The 18,430-nt window shown below is 32.2% G+C and overlaps 2 protein-coding genes across 4 annotated transcripts in view; both read left to right on the top strand.

Moving 5' to 3' along the window:
* The window catches only part of LOC140055296 (uncharacterized), a 34,985-nt gene extending 29,479 nt beyond the window's left edge, over nucleotides 1–5,506 (top strand). For 2 of the 3 annotated variants that reach the window (XM_072100598.1, XM_072100597.1), the window contains one exon: nucleotides 4,663–5,506. In XM_072100598.1, the coding sequence (XP_071956699.1) occupies nucleotides 4,663–5,054 (392 nt within the window). In that variant the 3' untranslated portion in view covers nucleotides 5,055–5,506. Of the gene's footprint in view, nucleotides 1–4,646 lie in introns of all 3 variants that reach the window. The other variant, XM_072100599.1, reaches the window with a different exon arrangement.
* A 4,140-nt stretch (nucleotides 5,507–9,646) lies between these two features.
* LOC140055295 (low-density lipoprotein receptor-related protein 4-like) overlaps nucleotides 9,647–18,430 on the top strand; it is a 45,307-nt gene continuing 36,523 nt past the window's right edge. The window contains exon 1 of the mRNA XM_072100596.1: nucleotides 9,647–9,786. Coding sequence (XP_071956697.1) covers nucleotides 9,741–9,786 — 46 coding nt within the window. The 5' untranslated portion in view covers nucleotides 9,647–9,740. The remainder of the gene's footprint in view (nucleotides 9,787–18,430) is intronic.

Below are 18,430 nucleotides of genomic sequence, written 5' to 3'. Positions count from 1 at the left end.
GTTCCCACCTAATCATCCATTCATAGAAGTACTGATGAAGATATCAATCTGTGGCGACAATAGAATGGACCCGAGACCTGGCTATCTTCGACTTTTAAATAATAGAAAGTTTAGAAAAATGTTTTTGTTAGACTAGAAATGTACGTTGTATGTATATAGAAAAATGGTTGTAGTTTTCAAAATTACGTTGTATAAGTTGCGATGTGAAAAACTGTTATTTGATCGTTAGTTGTCGTGTACATGAAGCAAAAATATAAATATAATAAAATAAAATAAAATAAAAATCGTTAGTAAAACTTTTAAAAAGAGTAAAGATATAAGGAAGAAAAGCAAAGAGATCATGGAGCGGCTGTACCAGAATATACAACACTAAGTATTGTAAAGTTAAAAACTAAAAATTTAGGCGATCTTGTCAAAGGTCAAGCGCCTTCAGCCTGCCACGTTTCGATATTCAATATTGAACTTGACCTGACGTGGTTCCACAATATCTTTATATGAAAATGGTAGAATTTATAGAAAATAATTAATTCAAAATTTACCTAAAAATGGTTTTGAACTGAATCGATGGATGTCTTGTCGTTGTATGGTTTTGGTTTGGTTTAAAAGTATGTTCGATAAAGTGCGTGAGCGTATTAGAATGAAATGCTAGCGTATACAATGTGCGCGATGTCAAATTGTGTACTGTGTGTGATACATGTAAGATTATAAGTGTATCGTACATTGTAGTAGAGTGAAAATAACATAGGTATAAAGGTAGGATATAAATAAGTAGTATAGGATGTATAGAAAAAGGAATGGGTTGTTAGTTACAGGAAAGATTTTGAATGTGAGGAATGACTATGATGGTTAACTCCCACTAGAGATCTATGTCGGCACCTAGGCCTGTATAATGTCGTAAGGTAGTTTCCCGATTAATCGTACGATCAAACGGTACTGGGTATGATCAACTAGCGTTCGTGTTCCCACCTAATCATCCATTCATAGAAGTACTGATGAAGATATCAATCTGTGGCGACAATAGAATGGACCCGAGACCTGGCTATCTTCGACTTTTAAATAATAGAAAGTTTAGAAAAATGTTTTTGTTAGACTAGAAATGTACGTTGTATGTATATAGAAAAATGGTTGTAGTTTTCAAAATTACGTTGTATAAGTTGCGATGTGAAAAACTGTTATTTGATCGTTAGTTGTCGTGTACATGAAGCAAAAATATAAATATAATAAAATAAAATAAAATAAAAATCGTTAGTAAAACTTTTAAAAAGAGTAAAGATATAAGGAAGAAAAGCAAAGAGATCATGGAGCGGCTGTACCAGAATATACAACACTAAGTATTGTAAAGTTAAAAACTAAAAATTTAGGCGATCTTGTCAAAGGTCAAGCGCCTTCAGCCTGCCACGTTTCGATATTCAATATTGAACTTGACCTGACGTGGTTCCACAATATCTTTATATGAAAATGGTAGAATTTATAGAAAATAATTAATTCAAAATTTACCTAAAAATGGTTTTGAACTGAATCGATGGATGTCTTGTCGTTGTATGGTTTTGGTTTGGTTTAAAAGTATGTTCGATAAAGTGCGTGAGCGTATTAGAATGAAATGCTAGCGTATACAATGTGCGCGATGTCAAATTGTGTACTGTGTGTGATACATGTAAGATTATAAGTGTATCGTACATTGTAGTAGAGTGAAAATAACATAGGTATAAAGGTAGGATATAAATAAGTAGTATAGGATGTATAGAAAAAGGAATGGGTTGTTAGTTACAGGAAAGATTTTGAATGTGAGGAATGACTATGATGGTTAACTCCCACTAGAGATCTATGTCGGCACCTAGGCCTGTATAATGTCGTAAGGTAGTTTCCCGATTAATCGTACGATCAAACGGTACTGGGTATGATCAACGTAATTTTGAAAACTACAACCATTTTTCTATATACATACAACGTACATTTCTAGTCTAACAAAAACATTTTTCTAAACTTTCTATTATTTAAAAGTCGAAGATAGCCAGGTCTCGGGTCCATTCTATTGTCGCCACAGATTGATATCTTCATCAGTACTTCTATGAATGGATGATTAGGTGGGAACACGAACGCTAGTTGATCATACCCAGTACCGTTTGATCGTACGATTAATCGGGAAACTACCTTACGACATTATACAGGCCTAGGTGCCGACATAGATCTCTAGTGGGAGTTAACCATCATAGTCATTCCTCACATTCAAAATCTTTCCTGTAACTAACAACCCATTCCTTTTTCTATACATCCTATACTACTTATTTATATCCTACCTTTATACCTATGTTATTTTCACTCTACTACAATGTACGATACACTTATAATCTTACATGTATCACACACAGTACACAATTTGACATCGCGCACATTGTATACGCTAGCATTTCATTCTAATACGCTCACGCACTTTATCGAACATACTTTTAAACCAAACCAAAACCATACAACGACAAGACATCCATCGATTCAGTTCAAAACCATTTTTAGGTAAATTTTGAATTAATTATTTTCTATAAATTCTACCATTTTCATATAAAGATATTGTGGAACCACGTCAGGTCAAGTTCAATATTGAATATCGAAACGTGGCAGGCTGAAGGCGCTTGACCTTTGACAAGATCGCCTAAATTTTTAGTTTTTAACTTTACAATACTTAGTGTTGTATATTCTGGTACAGCCGCTCCATGATCTCTTTGCTTTTCTTCCTTATATCTTTACTCTTTTTAAAAGTTTTACTAACGTTTTTTATTTTATTTTATTTTATTATATTTATATTTTTGCTTCATGTACACGACAACTAACGATCAAATAACAGTTTTTCACATCGCAACTTATACAACGTAATTTTGAAAACTACAACCATTTTTCTATATACATACAACGTACATTTCTAGTCTAACAAAAACATTTTTCTAAACTTTCTATTATTTAAAAGTCGAAGATAGCCAGGTCTCGGGTCCATTCTATTGTCGCCACAGATTGATATCTTCATCAGTACTTCTATGAATGGATGATTAGGTGGGAACACGAACGCTAGTTGATCATACCCAGTACCGTTTGATCGTACGATTAATCGGGAAACTACCTTACGACATTATACAGGCCTAGGTGCCGACATAGATCTCTAGTGGGAGTTAACCATCATAGTCATTCCTCACATTCAAAATCTTTCCTGTAACTAACAACCCATTCCTTTTTCTATACATCCTATACTACTTATTTATATCCTACCTTTATACCTATGTTATTTTCACTCTACTACAATGTACGATACACTTATAATCTTACATGTATCACACACAGTACACAATTTGACATCGCGCACATTGTATACGCTAGCATTTCATTCTAATACGCTCACGCACTTTATCGAACATACTTTTAAACCAAACCAAAACCATACAACGACAAGACATCCATCGATTCAGTTCAAAACCATTTTTAGGTAAATTTTGAATTAATTATTTTCTATAAATTCTACCATTTTCATATAAAGATATTGTGGAACCACGTCAGGTCAAGTTCAATATTGAATATCGAAACGTGGCAGGCTGAAGGCGCTTGACCTTTGACAAGATCGCCTAAATTTTTAGTTTTTAACTTTACAATACTTAGTGTTGTATATTCTGGTACAGCCGCTCCATGATCTCTTTGCTTTTCTTCCTTATATCTTTACTCTTTTTAAAAGTTTTACTAACGTTTTTTATTTTATTTTATTTTATTATATTTATATTTTTGCTTCATGTACACGACAACTAACGATCAAATAACAGTTTTTCACATCGCAACTTATACAACGTAATTTTGAAAACTACAACCATTTTTCTATATACATACAACGTACATTTCTAGTCTAACAAAAACATTTTTCTAAACTTTCTATTATTTAAAAGTCGAAGATAGCCAGGTCTCGGGTCCATTCTATTGTCGCCACAGATTGATATCTTCATCAGTACTTCTATGAATGGATGATTAGGTGGGAACACGAACGCTAGTTGATCATACCCAGTACCGTTTGATCGTACGATTAATCGGGAAACTACCTTACGACAGTACCCATCCACATGTACTGTATATGAATGTTTTAATTGGAGTGGATATTCATGGTAACAAGCCAGTGAATGTATGACGTAATGACAAGTACATGGGCTTAGACCATTCTATATATACAGTAGGCAGAGTGTTGGTAGTTTAGTCCTAGCTAGATCATAAAATGACCTAGACCCTAAGCTATATTATTAAAATCTTTATTAAATATTCCACATATAATAATAATAATTCACTGTAAAATTAATTTTAATACTTTTAACAATCTCCAAAAAATCATCACAAAATTATTCTCCGCCATAATTGTGGTAATTTTTTCAGTTTCACGACGTCATACCTCTCCCTGTATAGCAAATGACAAAATGCCACTGAACACATTCACTGAACCTTTGGCAATTGATGTGCAAATCATTTTAAAAAAATCGAAATGTCTCCAATCATTATTGTAGGTACATTCAAATGTTTCATAAAACAGAGAAGGAACCATAGAACTGCAAATGATAACTTGGTTTTTTATTTATTAATAATTTTAAAAATGTGTTATGCAATAATATTTGGTTATTTAACATAGCCAGTCTGTTTTATTCATAGTTCCAAACGATGATGTAGATGCTTCAACCCAAGAACAACCCTACTACCAAAAAACAGAGAATCCAGAAAGAGAAAGATCTGTTCATCAATTTGGTAACAATGACTTAAACAGATTTCCTCTCACAAGAGTTACTGAACACCAACTAAACACATTCGCTGGTAAATTGGGTTCCAATTGGAGAAGTTTCATTCGAAATCTTGGATTAACAGACGTGGATATGTACCAGGCTACTGGAGATTCTAACATGATAGTACATGAACCGATATTCAAATGTTTGTTGGTATGGAAAAAACGCAATGGAAATAAGGCAACTGTTAGAGAACTTGCAAAAAAGTGTTGTGAAAATCAAATAGACATAGATGCATATAATTTTCTAGCATTAGATATGTAACATTTTAAAAACTTTTTTCCCGTGTCCCATGTTTTAAAAATGTTTACGTTATCCCCAAACGGAATGAGATACTGTATGTACACTTTCAACCCCAAAGAAACTATGTTGTAATTTTTTTCAGGACCCCTTCATCCCCACCAACTTACATGGTATGCTAAGAATAGTTGTTGAATAATTGGTATATATTATTAATCGCATAAGCCACACTAAATATTTAAATTTATCATGTCGGTTTGAACAAATATTTTTTACATGTACTGTAAATATAATTATGTTGAATGTGACCTTTGCATTTTTTTATTAGTATACGGCAACGTTTATTTCCGTAAAAAATGTATGGTTTAATACCTAGCAAAGAACAATGACTAACATAAAATAAAATTAGTCTATGTTTTGGGGCAATATGAATACAATTCAATTTATTTAGTTTAGTTGCTAGTACAAAATATATATTTGGGACATTTTTATTTTAACATATGTATATATTTTTATGATGAATAAACTTTAATCGGATTAACAGGATGACTTGAATCAAATTTCCATAGTGACCTTTTTGTGTCAGTGGTCAAATGGCATGTAGAATAACTGTAACAGTGTGAACTTTTTCTATTCTTTGTTTTTGTCGATCGTGTCTCATTACCATTTCATCCATTAATTGTTTTAGCTCTGTGTTTTTCTTTACGATATTTCTTAAGATGTGAACAGGGACTTACTCTGTGACGGACATTGCCCCTCCTCCCTGGCATGTTTAACACCACAAGTTTGGAAGTGTAAAACTGATGTAACCAAACTTCGCCTTTTTCCAACTTGTTTTTGTCTTCATTCGAAAACGAAGGATGGCACTCCCTCAAGACCACAGTACAGGAGGTGTCTGTTGATTCAGGATTCCTTGTACTCGGGACAAGATACTGTTGTTCCCCTGTGGTTTTTTGTAGGCACAATAGGCAAGTGAATGCGAAAATTGAAGAAGTTAAGGATCTACCTTTCACACTCACTTGACAAATATTATTCTGTCTACTAGCACATAGGCCTACAGGTTGCGTTGCGAATTGCCATCCAAGTAGCTTTGTAACTCTGTTCACCTTGGTTTTATAGAGGAAATAATTTTAAAAGGACTCGCTGTGTAGAATGGCTGAAGTTTTTAATTGTGAACCACAGTTCAATATTGATTAAATTGTACTGTATATATCATGAATAATACCACCAAACTTGCGAATTAGGATGACTATAACGAGGCATTTAATAAAAAGGCAAATTGCCTTAAAATGTAAATGTGACATGTTTCGAGAAACTATTCTCATCATCAGAACAGTAAACAACGCCTAGAGTGCTTATATACCAATAGGACATATTGGTACGTACTGTATATATATATATATATATATACAGTACGTAGCATTATCAATGTAACTAATTTTTCTATGGCTATAATAGGTATTTAGCCATTTAATTCATAAATAAACTGTTTAAAAATAAGAATTCAACTCAAGACTGACTATGCTTAAAGCGTGGTTCCCACTAGAACGCAACGCAGCGACGTATCGACGCAAAGTGCTGCATTGCGTGATCACAAGTGGGAGAAAACACAATTATTAGAAGGGCATCTGCTTACATTGCGTTGCGTCGCTAGTGGGAACCACGCTTTACTAATTTATTCTTGTTATTGTATCGTTTTCAATCTCAACATTGACGTTTCCTCCAGAGACATATTATTTAAAAACTAGTCTAATATTTTCCTATTTTAATAGTTGTCTCAGTTCCCTCTGCTGAAGCTTGGTTCCCACTAGCGACGCAACCTACGCAACGTGTTTGCCCCCGCCTGCGTGAAATCAAACCTTTTTGATTTTTGCAGCATTGTTGCGTCGTCGGTTCTCACTTGTGATTACGCAATACATAACTTTGCGTCAATACGTCGCTGCGTTGCGTTCTAGGGGAAACCAAGCTTAAGTCTCAGTTATCATTTGTGCCAAACCTTATTCACATACTGAGGTTCATAACAGAGTTAAACTGATCCGAAACTCTTGTAAAAGCTATCAAAATGCATGGCTTTGCTTTAATACGTCCGTGTCGAGTTTGTAATACGTCACAGTGTCAGCATGGGAGCTCGCGCACCAACCCTGGCCCTGGATCCGCCCTAGTAAGTTATATAAATCAAATCTAATTTGTATTTGTTCCATATATAAAAATGTGTACATGGAAATATTGTTTTCTTTGACAGAAATAGGCCTATGGTAAAAATAAACAAAACAGTCACAGTTACAACAACAAAAAATTATCACAACAGACACCAATCCCGTTGATAAAATTCAACGGCAAAGATTAAAAGTCACAGTTTTCTTTTCATTATTTCTGTTCAGATTATCTTTTGTAGTCTTGGATTTTATCTGATATATTACACCTCCCTGATTACACGTTCACAATTTTATTTTCCATATTTGCTTCAAATTTCAGTCTCATCAACTAATTATCAATATTGGGCACGGAACATATATGCGTTCCTTATCGTATATTTAAAAGCTTTCTTTTTATTGATGACAATTCTTTTCCATCCTATAACAATAAGCTGCATGGAAGGCTAGACCGCGAATTGTTTCTTTGTTTTGTCTTATGTAGGTTCGACCCACTTTTATTTCTTCATCAATAAAATGTTCGTTTACAATGCATTGCACTTGATTCATGTAATATTACAATACAATACAACTGACATTAAATAAGTTTCAATACATCTTATATCTACCTACCATATATAATAGTAAGAAAAGAAGAAAAAACAAATTATTTTCCTCTATTTTAAACACTTTTACATTACAGTTAGTGCATCAAGTGATGCACTATGCCCAGTGTTCGTTCAATCCTTGACAACATACGTATAATTTAGAACAGAATTCTTTTGTTTTATCTTTATCTCTTTTTATCTCTTTCATGTAATCAGAAAATAGTTATATTTTACTTTACCTAAATATCAATTTTATAAACGATAATTTTATACCTTGCTAAATTGTTACGGTCCATATCTGATCACATTTTATTTGCCTTTTCTTTATTTCATTTCTTTAATTATTTTCACTATTGATTAAAACTTCTAACTCAGCAGTAAACATTATCCATTTACATTTTTTACAAGACCAAGTCTATGACTGACTTTATTTTTATAAATACAGAAAGTTACAATGGAAAATATTTCATTAATTTTGACCACATATTTTCCAAGTAGGGCCTACACTTTTCTCGCATGTAACTTCCTGAGTAATGTGAATTGTTTCTTATACTGTTAACATACACAATCAATAAACAATAAGTCATTTTTTATTGAAACATTTTTGAAGAATGAAACCGAAAATATGATGTAGGCCTACAGTTGGTTGCTCTTCTGTATATTATTGTTTATAGAAGTTCGTATTATTTCATTTATTTCTTCTTGATGAAAATGTAAATTTAACAAAACTATTATTTTATTTTTTGTGATGTCATCATATGGCCAGCTGATTATTTTTCGTTATTTTTTAAATATATGTTCTTTGGTCAAACAATGATCGGAAATTTTCATCTTCATATTCATGTCAAAAAATTGGGATGTGTGGGTCACGTTTTTTAACTTACTATAATAAGTAAGGCCTATATAATGACCATGGAGAAAATTATTTCAACATTAACACTTTAGTGTCATTCATTACTATTATTATATATAGATTCGTCAAAGTGTGAAGAGTGGTCAACCTCTCCGGACTGTGAGCTAGAGATTGAATTACTAGAGGAGTTTTAGGCCGTAAATTACTAAAAAAAGAAAGGTAGGGGAAATTGGATTCATTCAATATTTTGTTTATCATTCCTGCGTCCTATTGGTGGAGAAAACTTTAAAATCCTTCTTAGAAAAAATTACATTTAATAGTAATAATTTTATCTAAACTTTTGAATTGTACACCACACGACTCACAGTGCGCCCTCCATCTATTCATTTTTTAAATCTTTTTTTAGTTAGCACTATTACTAGCAGCAGGGAGTTGTTAAACAACTCCCTGCTAGCAGTTCTTCAGATTCATTCAACCACTTATCATGTATTGCTCCGTCCGTCCTCTCTCTCCCGTCAAATAATGTTGACCCCTCCCGTCAGGAAACTGGCGCCAGGTGATATACATGAACCCTGTAGTCTATTACTGGTACCGTAGGCCTACTAACTAAAATTGCGTATAGTGTGACTATTTCCAATAAAGTAGGCGGAAGAGCAATTTAAAAAAAAAACAATTAAATATCTAATACCATTATTTTAATACAAATCAATATCATTATTCTTGAAGATTTTGAATGTCGGTGTATTTCAGTAGAAAGGTGACGTAACCAAATGTAATTCCCGTTTAAAGAGGGCACAATACATACGGTAATCACCTTTATATTCTGTGGGTGCAGTGCGGTTCCTGCACTTAAATTTATAATTCCAGTTGAATGGAGGATACGCATGAACGCATACGCATAAGACCAGAAACCAGCTACGCATGCGTTTAGTTTGTTGACAGTGTGAAAAGAAAGTGTCGTGATTTAAAAAAGAACGAGTGATGTACAGTACTTATTATTAGAATTGATTGAGTGTATATAAGCCGGCGGCTTGCGGTATTGCTGCAAAATACTTGTACAGAGAAAAACTCGATGGAAATGTAACTTTCACTGACGTTTTTTGTTATTCTATTTAAAATGAATTATTTGGAGACGTTAGCTGTGTTCTGTATTTGTTTCACAGGTAGGCCTATAATATTGTGTTAAGTTACTAGGCTATAGGCCTACCATTACCACCACTTCACCATGTTCCTATTCATGAGTAGGCTTAACCCACTGTATAACTATAAAAAGACATTGACATTGACTGGTCTAAATGTATGAAATCATAATACCGCGAACACAAAAAAACAATGGTGAAAGTAATAGTAAAGTCATATATGTATAATTGCATAAAAAACTTATTTTTATAATCAACTTTAGGTATATTTATTGATGATAGGCCTATAGAGAATTTAAGTTTAAATTGATGTTCAAATGAGATAATTAATATTTGATGGAATAGATATGTTTTCCCCAAAACTTGAAACCTGTTCACTTTTTTTCCATTGAGATCCAGCCACTGATACTCAGTCAGTCATCTCTATTGTCATTTTCAGTAATTTATTTGCCTTTCGATTTATATAATATAAGAATTATTGATATTTAAATTAGTGGAATCATTGTACAATATTTTGTTCATATTAATTAAATGCTGCTAGTGCTAATATTTTAAACACTTGTTTTCTGTTAAATAACAGTAATTTAGAAATTAAGAACAACATCTAGGACGTTCCATAATATTTTTTTTTCAACTTTCTTTTCACAGAAATATATTGCATGGTTTTATTGTCTTTCCTGAGGCTTAATTATTTTTATTTCAGAATTAATTTTGCGACCTGCACAGAGGCCACTATAAAATATCTCAATTATAGGCTTTAAACATCAAGTAGCAATTGAAGGAATTGTCCAAACTGTAGGCTTATTTATTTTCAACACTACTTATCATAATTTATATTCCGTGGGAAAATTAACAGGTACTTTATAAAACAATTTCGATTGAATTCAGAGGTTATTTATTCTTGGCCAGTTCTGTCTTAAAGTATCACTATATAGAAAAAAACACAACATAAACTTTAGAACTAGATTACATTAGGAATACCTACATGTGAGCCTATACTTAATTACTTCATAGAGCAATTAGTTTCTACTTAAATTCATCCATGATTACATATTCTCTGTGACTGCAAACCATGGAGCAATTACTAATTAGTTTAATTTAGTAACTCTGGCAACTCATCAAGCAAACTTGATGCCATGTTTGGATTAAATTACAATCATTTGAATTTTTCCTTTATAAACCTTCTCATCTCCAATCAAATGGAAAATAAATAGTTATTATGCTTTATGTCACATCTCAGTATCCCATGGCCAGATTTTTATTACAGATTTGTGGCAAGCGACAGGCCTATTTTGATGATATTGCGACCGATTGCTCTGCTCTAAGAACAAGGATTAACAAATTTGAGCTTGTTCTTTGAAAATGGCAGCGAGATGTTTTGTCTTGATAGATGAAATAAAATATTAAATTATTTTTAGTATTACTAATAAGAAGAAAATCATTTTTGTTGCAAATCACTTGAATTTGCAAACCTTGTTGGCTGATCCTTAGGATTCTAAGTACAGTATGTTTAGAGGATGCCATTAAAAACTAAGGGCCCTTTCTATTGAGCAAGATAATTTTTGTTCCAGCATTATTTTCAGAAATAGGTCCTTTAAAAAACAACAAAAAGAATCGATTTTATATAAAGTTTTAAAAACCTAAAAATAATTCTGGTCTACATAATCAAAACCGAATTTGTTGAGCAATTTTTTGCTGCAAGGCAATGCTATGACCATCTCAATTTGTAGGTGATTGAATGGCACAAACAAAACCAAATTTTGAATAAGAATTAGGCAGTTTTATCATCTTTTAAAATGAAAAAACAAAATTATTTGGGATTTTGCAATAGAAACAGACCGATTGATTGCTCTATCTCTAAATTTGAGCATCCCATCTGGCTACAGTGTTTTCCTACTTTTTTTCAATTTTAAATAGTATGCCCATTCAACTATAGCTTTAATTGCATTATTGAATGTTGAAATTGGGCAAAAAATATAAGTTGTACTAATTTTTTGTGTTGTTTTAATGCATGCAGACAAGGTCACTTTTATTCTATTTCAATTATGTCATGACCAAATATTTTGTACTCCTTTTTATGGCCTATATGGGAATCAAATTCCTTATAAAAAATTATCTCTTTTGTTATTTCTGACAAATGACAAATTAGTTTGATCTTTATATAATAAATTAAGGTACCTGCAGTGCCCAGTTATTCCCAAATGTAAACCTTTGTATAAAACAAACAAAAACTAAAACAATTTGTAAAATTGAACTGCTGTGTTTCTCATTCCCACCCCTCGATAATCATAGACGATTTATCTATCCTGATTTTAACTAGGACTACTTTTTCTAGGATATTTGCGCGCTCTAGGAAAGCCAATTAGGGGCTAGCCTTCCAACCACAAATTCTGGCACCAAGACAGATTGTATGTATTGAATTGGTCAGACAAAACTGTTTAGTAGCCTACAGTACACCACAGAATGAACTCATAAGCCTGTCTTTCTGAATGTGCATGTCCCTGGTTGGGATATTCCACATGATATTGCTATATTTAGTATATTTGGTAAATAAATGTACAGTACAGTCTGATGTTATTCTCCAAAGAAGAAGCTCATAAAGAAAGGGATATCACACACCTATTATTTACTAAACTCTTCTTCTTGGACTCTTTGGCACCATGTGTATTTTATGGGAAAAAAGTCTTTTTTTCCTATATATAATTAGAATTTATAGCATGATACCCTTAAATCCACTAACATTTTACCAGAAAACATGTATTGTTCTACCAAACAGACACGGTAGTCTTTGTATCTCACTTTTATACTCCAAGTTGAAAAGGACACCTATATTCTAAGTCTAAAGAAAATATTTTCAATACCTTTTATCAAAGTTGAATAGAAGTAAAGGTTTTAAAATTTGCCTTAAATTTCTCAAATTTTACGTTATTTAAATGCGTCTTTTGTATATTTTGTATTGACGCTATTGTAGTTGTTGAGGAACTAGTATAACTATTCAATAGTTGTTGGTGTATTACAATAGGTGTATTGGGTATGAAGATTATTAAATTTAATAGAAAAGTCATAAAAAGGTAAATAACAAGAATCACAATAGCAAACTTACAATTTACTTAAACATAACAATTTGTTAGAATCTTTAGAAGGTTGATAACCACTACAGGAATAGGGATGGTCCCAGCTTTATTATATTTTTAAATAGTATGTCATTGCTTTGCCTTTTTCAAAAACAACAAATCATATCAAATTCAAATTATCTTTTATTAATCCTTTCAGAAAGTCATTGCTTGTTTTACAAATATATAAATATATGTAACAATACAAAAGATAAACAATTAAAAACAGGAAGAGAATGCCATACAACATGAGTAAAAATTTAACAATAAACTTATTGGAAATCATCAGTTACATTTAACATTTTTATTAAAAAGTTAAATGACCTGTGGAAGGAAGGAGAGAGGGTAAGGGTTGGTAAGAGATCATTGATGAGCAACTAATACATACACATGTTTTTGGGGAGAGCTTTAGAAATTGATGGGATGAAGTTGGCAAATCTAGGTACTGTCTGGTGTGATTTATAGAGTGAGGATGTGTTCTTTTGCATAATTTTACTATTGTTAAGTACTGTACTACTGTAATTGTCTACAGTTAAGAGTAAAATGGCAAAATCAGCACTGTGGTCATGTTACAAATCTGATAAAAATCCTAGAAAGTAAGAAACATTTTGCATTTTCCCCTGACTGTCTAGGCCTATTACTCTATTAGGCTGGCTTAGCAAATAATAGACAAAATGCTACATTGTAGACAGGTGATTTAAGATGGATATATGTCTCTCAATTTCACTGGGCTTTTTAAAAAAAACAGAAATATTGAAAAATAATGATGTTAATGATATAATATTTTATAAAAAAATTACAATTAAGTAATAATATTAAATTGATTTCTCTATTTTTATTATAAAGTAAATTATTTACTATTCATTTGTGTATAATGTACTGTCCCTATAGGCCTACTTACCAATGAATGATTAAATTACAGTAGCTTGAAAAATATGTTGTTTGCAGTTTCATTTCTTAGTTGAAGATTAACTTATTTCTAATACATATTGGCGGTTTTTCAGTCATTGACCAGATATTACATATAGGCCAACATATTAATTGAACTGAAATTAAATTTGATTGCAAATGCATATTGCACAGGAAATTATAAGCATTTTGTAATTAACATTGCTTGAACAGAACAGGTAACCTCCTCGTAGTGATCAAACTAAGCCCTACGTTCCCTGTGGGCCCTTTGATTACTATTATTGATAGAGTGGTGGTCTTTGTAGAACTTTAAAGCAATCTTAAATTTGTGGTGTTCACATGTTAGGGTCCTCTGTCATCAACATGGTTGTGTTGCAGGTAAAGAGGATGTTTGTTTTTTACAGAAAACAATTAAGTAAAAAGGTCATTTACAGAGGAGGTTCAATTTGAGCATTAATTTTCAAGGCTTTTTAACTAACTTACAATACTTAATCAATAGTTTCATTAAATGAATGATTAAATTAAAGAGTTATTACTATTACTGTTTATTATAAAATGAGTATTTTATCATATATTTCTTTGTCTACCTTAGTTATGCAAAATTGCCTGATTTGCTCCTTGTAATAATTTGTTTTAGATTTTATTACGATAAGATGAACATTTCTAACTATACATTGATTCTGTTCAGTTTTGAACAGCACATGTTTTCCTTGTCCACCATAATGTTTCCACATAATCTAAATAATGATCAATGCATGACCCAAGTCCCCGAAGGAAAATTTGCTTATATACATCATCATGTTTAAAAAACAGAATTTCTGTTAGTGTTACACTACAGCGTGGCTCTATTAGGTCTTGCCGCTAAATAGTATCTATCTGGACAATGCGTCTCCCTCCTTTGCTAAAGGACCTTGGATATTCAGCAATTATTACAGTGATTAAAACCCAATTTTTAAAATATTTTGTTTCCTCCTTTTTTATCCAGTAATTAAAGACACTAGATCTAGTTTTTTTTTAACCTACAGTACTTTAAGGTCACACACTACATTTTATGTAAAAATAAATACTATATGGATCTATTGCAATTTTTTTATTTAAAAAAAAAATAATAATGTTAGCGGCCCGCTATATATCCTGACATGCATGCACGGATTGATATTTCCATATTGTTATGTAATGCACCCACCTCGACCGATCGTGTTTGAAAAAGTCAACAAATACAAGAACCTTAACTTTTCAGCGAAAATACCAGGTCTGGATTTAACATTAACAAATGTGCTCTAATAATTGCAGATATAAACAAAATATTGGATTAGAATTCTATGTAAAGTCATGCTACTTTCGCACACAAATTTAAATCTTTATCCAGTACCATTCAGTTTCATAAATGGCTGACCATATCTGGCATGTTCCTGATGCTTAGAAATGTAATGCAATTAGGAGCAGTTTAGTCAGATATTTCATATAATTATTTTAATTTTTTTCATACTCATTTGGATTTTTCATTTTACAACTGGTGATCTCCAGAACCTTAGCAATTGGATTCAACAAAAACTTGATCTTATCTCTAGAGTGTCATCAATTTTTATATGTGTGAAATTAGTTTAAAATGTCAGCTTGCAAGAAATATTTAATTGATTTGAAGAGAACTGCATGTTGTTCACCTTCTTCATGTTATAGGCCTGATTATCAAGATACTGCTTGGAAAATTTTTACATGATATCCAAGAATTCAGGATAGGAATAGACGTGTATGTCCATCTGAATAGATAATTATAATTATTATCAAAAAAGTGGATGAGATGGCGGAGTAAGTTAGATGGAAGAATACATATTTTGGTTTCTGCCTCAAAATGTTTTATTTTCATTCAATTTGTGTATTGTATGCATGTTTGTGTATTAGTAGCAGTAAATAAACTTTTCAGTGTTTGCTTATTTTTTGTTATATATAAAATATTGATTTCTGCATTAGTTTTTTCTTTATGTTCTTTAATTTATTTCATCATGTTTCATGTGTTCGTAACAAGTAAAACAACGATTTACAGATGACTTGCATGCAACTCGCAAGACTTGCGCCACTTCTAATGTTCATTTTGTTGCAGATCTTTTCATCACCCTTACAATGGTCCTTTCCTGTTCCTGCTCACCGTTTCTTCTCCTTGTCCACCGTGTTAAAAAATATAAAACTATCATGCACTCTAGCCCTTCTCTCCAAAGTGAGATACATAAGAAAGGAAGAGTGTTAAATGAATATAATAGTACGTCCAATTACTATTTTAATATAGCATTTATTTGTCCAGTATATGTGATACAGCATTAATTGTGATTTTGTATCATACATAGGACCTGTTATTCCGATTAATAACCATGTGAATAAATTATACCTGATTTCGAATGCACTATCTTGGGACAAATAGTTTTTACAAACTAGATAGATGTAAACGGAATTGTTTTTCTCAAATTTCTTACTTAATTACTTTTGTACATATAGTTCAGTTGAACATGTTTACGCAATGTATTTACCAGCATCTTGAATTGGTTAGCCCGAAGGCTTTCTTTAAGAAGCAAAACAAGTAATTTTGTGCAGCCTCCTACCTAGCAAGCTTTTGTTGTTCTCACACTTTTGTACAACACTGAAATCAAACGTTTGGGTCAATGCTGTAGAACAATGTGTGAGGGATAAAGGAGAAGTGGCTTAAATTGAGTTGTTGTAGAGGCTTACTTTTCTCCACCATTGTTTGTTTTAGGAGTGGTGAGGGGGTTCACTGTTGAAGATACATTAATTCAATCAGAAAGTTGGCATTGATTTGAGGCCATTCAGTACTACAGTTATATAATACATAGTCTAACCAATCTTCATTACATTACATTACTAACAACTTTTATATAATCCATATACAAACTACATGCAATTGTAAAATTATTCCTGCTAAGTAAAAAATGTTTACAATTAATGTAGAAATGTCGACTTTAATGAAATGAAAAATGTGCAAATGTTTAATAGTAACATCAAATTTGTATTAATCTTGTATAGCCTGCCCAGTTTTTTCTCGATTGAACATTAATAAATGTATGCTGGCTACATCCGGCTTACTTTTTAGCAGGCAGCTCAATTTGTGTATGTTAAACTTATTTCTGGGTGTTTATGGATAACATTTCTTTAACTACCCTGTTTATGCATACCAAAACACATTCAACAGGTTGTGTGTATATCACCTAAATGATTACTGTAACCCCAAGTGTTGTAAATGTATACTCTAAGCAAACCTCATGTCAACAAATAATAGTTTATTTCAACTTGTTAATCACAAGTAAGAAATGCCATAAAACACTGGAGGTCAGGTCCTGTAAACACATCAGTGTTGTGTTGTAATGTTTGTGTTGTATAGTTTGGTATTCCACACCTGCTATCATGACATTAACTTGCAATTTGTCTTCCAAATTATTTACCTAATTTGTAGACTAGATTGATGTGCATGTTTGAGATATTTGATAGGAAAAGGCATGGGAACCTTTAGATAAGACATGTCATTCTATAAAAAGATCATTACTGGCATATGTGTTATGGCATATCAGCTTCTCAGAATAAAAATACTCTCTCAACCATTTTAATCTTGTTGTTGAGTGGAATAAACGGGTCTAGGACAACTACCCCTGGACAACTACTCCCTGGACAATCGCCCTTCTAGGACAACTACCCCGGACAACTACCCTCTTAGGCCGACTACCCCCTAGGACAACTACTCGCAAGGACAATTATCCCCTAGGACAAGTACCCTCTAGGACAACTACCCCCTAGGACACCTACCCTCTGGCTATTTATTAGGACAACTATCCCCTAGGACAACTGCCTGTGTAGGCCTACAACTACCCCTTAGGCACTACAGCTACAGCTTTGGAACAACTATGATTTTTAACTAAATTAATAAGCTGCTCTTTTGGTGCCAATTGTATTGTAAATCAAATTGTGTGTGGGGATGGGACTACATGGGCAGTCTACCACTCTATACATTTTACAATATTTGATGTGAAATTATTAAAATATTCTACCGGTCTTTTATTGACGTATGTACCTAAGATTTTTTTAGTCTATTTTGTAATAACTGTAACGATATTTATTTTTAAAAATCTAGAGCAAACAATGAAAATGGTTTCCTCAATTGGCACAGTTAGCTATGTTTTCATAATAGGAAGACAAAGAAATGTATAAACCAAACAAGAGAGAGAGATTGATTTTCAAATCGTCTAATGTAATCAATTAATAGACTAGGGTAGGCTTTTTTAAATCGAAAGTAAAATGAGGTTCTTTGTAAAATATGAATTGGAATAAAATAAAATAATTAGAAATGTTTAAGTTAGACATAAACACATCATCTAGCTTTCTTTAAAAAGTAAAGGATACGAACAAATTAGAATACCCTTTATTCTTATGCCTTTGAGTCTTTGTCAGCTATCCCACTTTGTTGATATGTTTAAATCCACATCTTATAAAGCTTTGAAAATGATTTGAGAAAAAGCACATACAATAAAATCTAATTCTTAAGTTATTCCCAGATGTATAACTCATACTTTCAGCAACCAATGACAGAGTTAAACAAGGAGGTCGTTGACTCCGTTTTATATAGCTCACAAGGGAATTTAAATATA

The sequence above is a fragment of the Antedon mediterranea genome, chromosome 7, assembly GCF_964355755.1.
Source record: "Antedon mediterranea chromosome 7, ecAntMedi1.1, whole genome shotgun sequence".
NCBI classification, from domain to species: Eukaryota; Metazoa; Echinodermata; class Crinoidea; order Comatulida; family Antedonidae; genus Antedon; species Antedon mediterranea.
The sequence above is the reverse complement of the archived record's forward strand: the minus strand, read 5'-3'. Positions and strand labels throughout refer to the sequence as shown.